The sequence below is a fragment of the Typopeltis vanoorti genome, chromosome 13 (genome assembly GCF_054136105.1).
Source record: "Typopeltis vanoorti isolate ZY-2024b chromosome 13, IOZ_Tvanoo_1.0, whole genome shotgun sequence".
Taxonomy (NCBI): domain Eukaryota; kingdom Metazoa; phylum Arthropoda; class Arachnida; order Uropygi; family Thelyphonidae; genus Typopeltis; species Typopeltis vanoorti.
The window spans coordinates 44909626-44917025 of NC_143561.1; the positions used below are offsets into that span (position 1 = coordinate 44909626).

At 35.2% G+C, this 7400-nt stretch overlaps 1 protein-coding gene across 2 annotated transcripts in view; it reads right to left on the minus strand.

The window, feature by feature from the left end:
* The window catches only part of Tango4 (transport and golgi organization 4), a 143112-nt gene extending 138715 nt beyond the window's left edge, over nt 1–4397 (minus strand). The window contains exons 1-2 of one of the 2 annotated variants that reach the window (XM_090402467.1): nt 4334–4384; nt 338–463 (exon numbers count right to left, since the gene is read on the minus strand). Coding sequence is in view for 1 of the 2 variants with exons in the window: in XM_090402466.1 (XP_090258592.1) it covers nt 4334–4336 (3 nt within the window). In the remaining variant the exon portion in view is untranslated. Of the gene's footprint in view, nt 1–337; nt 464–4333 lie in introns of both variants that reach the window. The other variant, XM_090402466.1, reaches the window with a different exon arrangement.
* Nucleotides 4398–7400: the final 3003 nt, after the last annotated feature.

Here is a 7400-nt window from a genome sequence, read left to right on the forward strand (position 1 = left end):
CTGAAAGGGTCATACAGGATTTCAGTTGAGGGAATTTTTCAATTTATGGAGGATGGGGAAAGGACAAGAAGGCATCCTTGGAAACTGAGAATGAAGGCTGGTAAGAAAGGGTGAGGGCTAGATTTTTCTCTCGTAGGGTGATGTGTGATTGGAATGGATTGGCATTGGATGTTGCGAGTGTAAGCATTGTGAATGAATTCAAGATTAAGTACAGCTGATGTGTGATGAAGTATAGCTGTTTGTTTACAAAAAATTAGTTTCAAAAACTTAACTTTTTGGAAAAGGCGTATCAATATTTTAAAATATGTAACTAGAATTTGTAAAAACTACAAAATACCTATTATTATAATACTGCCACAGAAAGACAATGCATCCACTCTACATGGGAAATGCTTCTTACATCCTAGCACAAATTCCATATATGGTCAATTGTTGTGCCATCTGAAAAATTTCTTCAATCCACCTATTAAATATATATAATTAGGCTTAGGTGTTGATTATTTATAATAAACAACACCAAATGAAAATAATTTATAACTTACTAATATCTCATTGAATTTCTAACCTAGCATCTTCAGAGCAAATTACAACTGTGGACACAACACTCGATTAGATAGGTGTGGAAACAATCTGAATTGTAACTGAAAAGCAACAGATGACTTAACAAGGTGCCCCTCTACAGACGAGATAAAAATGAAGTTAATTCAGAGAAGTCAGGAGAAATGTAGTCTTAAAATGACCATCTAACAGATCTTTGGCAACATAATGCAGCCATACTTGATGAGATTAGGAGAGTGCATTGTAACTGATGTTGATTCTAAAAATAGTTCTTTCACACCTACAGTGACTTTGCAGCATAGATTCCATTTAATCCTGTTTGAAGGAATATCCAGACCATTACTTTAGTACACACATAATTTACAGACAAAAATACTAGTGGTGGTAGTAAGCAGTATATGGTGTTGGTGTAGATGATGACGACGGAGGGTTGTAGTAGAATAAGTGCCATCCCTTGATGAGTCCTTGGACTCCTTGGAGGCGTCACGAAATAGTAATAATAATAATAATTACCTACCAGTCCTGACTTGACATACAGTTGATTGTCAATGGAGTTTTTTTTTTCTTTCTTTCTTCAAGGCAGAATTTTTTTTTTTTTATCATGTCCACAGATGAGAGGCCGCAAGGCCTATAGCAAATAAATGTATGTGCCAGATGTTAACAGATCTACTAGTCTGTCCAAAGAAGGCTAACTTACAGACATAAGTAATTTTATGCATGCCAGGATATGTAAGAAGATGAAACTGATTCTTAGGAGAATGCATAAAGGCCGGTTTGAAACTACATGAAGGGTTATATCTATTGAGAATTTCAGACTGTCTTTTCTGATGTATCCTAAATATAGTGGATGGGAATGGTTTTGCTGTGATCTTGAATGTTGGTTGTAAGAGAGATGGGGAAGGTCATGAAGTAGTTTGTCTCTCTTATAGGGATCAGAGTCAATATTGTGAAAGTACTTGAGTTCAGTAGCCAAGGCTATATCATCTCAATAAACAGCCCTGGCTCTGTGTGGAGCATTTTGAGGATGTTAGCAGGGATGATTGACTGCTTATATAAGTACCTTCCAGTATGTATAGGTTTGGTTTCCTATAAACAGAAAATGATAATGAACCATTTAGTACTCATGTAACTAATGTTGTCTAGAAAGAATACAGCTGTTGTTAGTATTTTTCTATAATGAAGAGTATTTTTGAATACCGGCTGTTTAAATGCACTAAAATGTATCTAACATATAGTAAACTAAATGGCAAACACATCATCTACACAGTGTAGCCAAAATGAGTACTCTTTGTTTACTAGGAACTGCATATAGAAACTGGTATTGGAGATGGTGTGTGGAAGGAGGAGGAGAAGGAGGGATGACCTATTGCAGTAACTGTTTAGCTCTATTTTTCCTTTCTATGAAAAATAACCTGCATAAAAGGTAATCTTGAATAATTCAAATGTCAGAGGAGGAAATGAAACTCAATAATGTCAAGGATCCATGTTAATCAATGAAGTAATATCCAAATCTTTCAGGTTAAGATTTGTTTATTAAGGATTTAAAGTGAACAGAATTTTACTTGGCAAGCTTCTATGTGGAGCTATCAACTACTAAATAAATTAATGGGTGTATATGTGTAGGGGAGGATATTGGGCTTCTGAATTTTTGGAACCGCATATATCCAAGATGGTTTGACATGAGTAACATTTTAGTTTTCTGGTATTTTCTTTAGGCTTACTTTAAAGTTACTAAAGTGTAATTTTCTTTAAAAAATACTTTATACTTTTTTCTGTTGAGATCTGGTAGGATCCTATCTATAATCTAGTATGTAGAGAAGTGTTTAAGAAGCTTGCTGAGCTGTTATTCTTATCCACTTAGGTTATGATGATTTTTAGTAGTTGCTATACAAGCTATTTAAGCCTAATATTTCTTTAGGTGTAATGTTGTTCTTGAGAGATTTGAATTTTGTTAGAATTCTGGTCACATCCAAATGAATGCTGTCAGTCAAGGCAGGAAGATAGATTACAGACCAGACCATGTTCAACTATGGTTAAGTTTTCTAGAACAGGTACTTGTCTAAAAGTGGTGGAAAATGATGATATCAACTGAAAACACTGACAGTGTCAACTGCAAGTGGCTGTAATGATAAATTCAATGTTTTTGACTCTGTAAATTCTATAGTTGCTGCAGTTTGTAGATAGTGTAGATGATTGAGAACTATAGTTCTGGATTTAGTATTTCAGATAGCTATTCTTGTAATGAAGTAAAAGTAGCACTGATTTTCATAAGTGCTACACAGATGCTGCTTCTGTTCAGATTAATGCTAAGCTCTCCTGTACACATATACATTTGGCTTTGGCAGAATGAAACTTCTGTTTGAATTTTAAAGTGTAATGATATTAGTATTCCAGCATCATTTAAGGAAGGCAAACCTGTGAAGTGTTATCTCAATCTATCTTACAACCTCAGTTTTCATAATCGATTAAATATCTCGCTATCATAAAAAATGAGTTTCTCACTATAAGCAGTTTCTTACTTTCAAACATTTTATTAACAAGCCTCACTGCAGGGAATGAACATGTTCTATTTTACTATAAAGAACAGCCACTGTAATGGATAAATGTTAGAAGGTGCTATACATTGTTATAGTAGGATTTGAGGTTTTTCTTTTAAGTGACTAACTTTTTTTTTTTTTTTGAAACAGCTACTTTCCATTCATTCACCAGCAGCAGAAAATCTAGTTTACCTTTGCTAACTATATTCTTATACAACTACTTCCAGGGTATGTGATTCTTTGTTCTTCTCTCACACCTTATCATGTTCTGAAAATTTTTCTACTATATCTACTCTTTAAAAACTCTTTTCGTAATATACTTTTCTACCATATCCTTTCTTTTGTGCCTATTAAGTAAACTTTGTAACCTACAAAACTTCAATCCATCTGGATTCTAGATATTCACTATTTCTTCATTCCAAAGAAACCCAGACAACCAAATCTATGCATAGTAATCCAGACGTGGTTCTACCTAAATCTTATAAAGTCAGTATATATTTTTCTTAACTTCCATTTGTTATTTCACAAATAAAATGTTGACTATTCTTTAAATTTGGTAGAGAATTAGCCTTTATGCTGAAAAAATATAAAAGAAAATAATAATGAATAAGTAACTTTTGATATCTTTCAAAATCCATTATAAATTTTCTGTACAGTATAAAATAATGTATGTGTAGAAAGAGAGAGAAAGAGAAATTTGGTTACTGTGTTCCGAATTTAGATATTTAAACATGGTAACCAAATTTCTCTATTTACACAAACATATCATCTCAAACCATAATTCTGACTAAATATTATTTGCAATAACACTTGTACATATTTCAACTTCGACAGTCATAAGCTCAATTGGAAGTTTATTAATACACCACCTATATGCTTGGTATCTATCACAATTCATTCAATAAAGATTCATTTTTGTGAACTGGTCGTACCAAACCTATTTTAATGCAGGAATCCCTGCTGGTAAATAGCAGTTTCGATCTTCATAATTTTATTTTCTTCTGGAGAGTTTCATATATTATGAAAAATTTCATGTCAGGATTAACATGTATAGATACATAATAAACAAATTACATTATATTATATGCAGTATATTCATATACTGATCATACGAGATAGTATAATGTGGGGTGTCTACCAACGAAGGGTAAAGTTTTATGTAGGTGCCTTGAAATAATAATAAATATGCATAAACAGATGTCGTATTACCAAATACAATTATAAATAAATATTCTTACCATAATTTGAGTCACCGACACTCACACATAACAACTACACACATATTCTAGCAACACATTGTTTACGTACGTACATACAGCGCCCTCTAGACAATTATTTTCTTTATGTTGATTATCCATGAAACTATAACATATTCTCGATTATTACGATAAAGAGCCAAGTGGCTATTTTTTCGGCAGCGTAAATTAAGTTAAGGGGTTAATAAATCCCTCATTATTTTAACGCCAGATACGAAACTCGGAGATCGAAATCTAAGAGTTTCATGCCAAAGAACTATCGGCGAGTCCAAGCGTAAGTCAACACCTCTCCTCATAATGTAAAACAGTAATACATCTCCTAAGAGCTGCGTTTAACATTTGGAGAAAATATTAAGGATAGTGATGGATCTTGCTCCACCTTTGCTCCGAGTTGCCCTAGTGTTGTAATACCCAGGTGGTGACTTACGCTTGGACTCGCTGATAGGTCTTCGGCATGAAACTCTTAGATTTCGATCTCCGAGTTTCGTATCCGGCTTTAAAATAATGAGGGATTTATTATCCCCTTAACTTATATTCTCGATTATGTTATAGTTATGTATAAGTGATCGACTAAATTAATTCAGACCTAAAAAAAATAAAAAATCAGCTAACGCCTTTTTATTCCCGTATACGGGAGTAGGCGAGGCCATTTAGCCCTATCTAACTTTTGGAGACTGAGTGGGCAGTTCAATCTCCACTGGTACCCAATCAGAGATAGATGGTCCAAGGCTATCACTAATTAAGCGATACGCAGTGAAGAGAGATGGCTCAAATGTGCCGCCATCTCGTGGTCCCTAACCCTAACACAATATATTTAATGTCTGAAATAATGTGGGTTCTACAGTCGATTTTCTTGAGTTTACAGGACGAAAAACCCGCTTGCCCGTGCCAAAGATCGACTAACTCGGGAACTGGTCGAAAAAAGGCTTAGAAAAATTTCCTCTAGTCGCCGACTAGACTCGAAACCAAGTCTTCCTTCGTGCGGCCAAGCGCCGTGGTATGCAAACACTACATCCACTGAGCTACACAGGCTCTAATTCAGACCAAATGTAAGAAATTTTTCATTAGACACAATTAGGAGTTACCATCTCCTGGTTATTAAGATATAAAGCGACTACGTAGTGCATTAATTTACTGATTCTCATCATGACGAGAAAACCTTTATATGGGCTTTTTTTATTTGAATGTTATGAAGTAGAAGCTTTTTTTTTTGCCTGTTACCCAGATTATTCATCCTGCATAAAGGTAAAATCTGTAGATCAAGAATTCGATGAGTGGATGGAATTAAAGAAGCAACTGGAATGCGCTTGGAAGTTCTGAACGATTATGGCCAGGGACAGATCTGAATATATGTTCATAGAATCACCATTACCTACTATTATAATAACGGAATTAATTCACGTAAATTATTCTTTATTTGTAGAATTTTCTCCTGAGTATCAGTACAGGTACAGAGGCTAATTAAACAATACTGAAATTTATATAATCACCAGGAGTCGAAAACGACACGATGGAACATAACAACAACATAAAGGAAAATCTGCAGAAAATACACAAGTGATTAACAGATAAAAAATTCCTATTGCCAGTCGGTGGTTTAGTAATCAGTTTCAGTTCAGAAGCGAGCACCCAAGATGGTGAGGTCTGTGGAGTGTTCCTTATGAGAATAGAATGAGGGTGTATAGACTGAAAATGTGGGTCAATAGGAGGAAAAGAGGGGACATGATAGAAACATTTAAGTTGCCCAAAGGGTTTTTACATGATTGATGCAGGGGAAATATTTCAGTACTTGGCTAGGGGGGCCAGAACAAGAGATCATCTCTGGAAGTTGAATAAAGGTGTGGTTAGTGAGGATGTAAATACTAGATTTTTTACTTGGAGTGTTGTTGATGAGTGGAATTGGTGCCAGATTCACTCTTGAGTGTTTTATCTGTAATTGGGTTGAAGGAGAGGTATGATAAATTATGTGGATTGTTTGGTTCTCCCATAATGCGTCTTTGGCTTCCATGGAGGTGCCAATACAATTGCATTGATAAAATAATAACAATAATCAGCTTATACCTTTTATTCCCTTATAGGAAGTAAGCAAGGCCTTTTAACCCTATCTAGCTTTTGAGGCTAAGTGGGCTGTTCAATCTCCACAGCAATCTGAGATAACTGGCCCATGACTATCACTAATTATAAGCAGTAACTGATGAAGAGATAGGCAAACAAGTGCTGCCATCTCTTGCTACCTAACGTTAACAAGATATGTTGCTGTTTGAAACAATCTGGATAATAACATCTAATATAATCAATTTGCTTGAGTTTACTGAACGAAAAACCCGAGGTTTCGTGAGAAAAATCTCTTGCCCATGCCAGAGATCGACTAACTCTGGAACCGGTCGAAGATATACTGAGAAACGTTCCTCTAGTCGGTGAGTACATTTGAACTTAAATCTATCTTTGGGTGACCAAGCAGCAAGTATCATTTCCACTGAGCTACATAGGCCTTTAATAATAATAATAAGAGGAATCTTGTATGTATGGATGGAGGATTAAATGGCAGACATGATGGGAGTGTGAAAAGTCGAGTGCCCACCTAGAATGAATCCTTGGACTCCTTACAGGTGTCTAGTAGTAGTATTCTATCTTATCTAAAATATTCTAAGTTCATGAGACTCTCACTATAAAACGCACTGATGTGAAGTTCGTCCATACTTTGTTGCTGTAAAAGCCTTCAATTTTTCTGCGAAGCATTAGTGTATGTTGCCTCAGTAATTCCTTCTGTTATTTACCAATATTCCAGAAGAGTATTGGTGAATTCAGTCAATGAGGGAGCAATTCGGCCTGCTCGCAATCGGTGTTCCAACCTGTCCTATATGTGTTCAGTGAAGTTGAGATCAGGGCTCAGTAAAGGCCAGTCAAGTTTTTCAACACCCACTTTATCAAACCATTTCTGTACAAATCTCACTTTGTGGAAAGGGTATTATCATGTTTATCATACAGGAAAGGGCCTTCACAGAATTGACCCAATAATGTTGGAAGCAGGGAATTGTCTAGAATATCA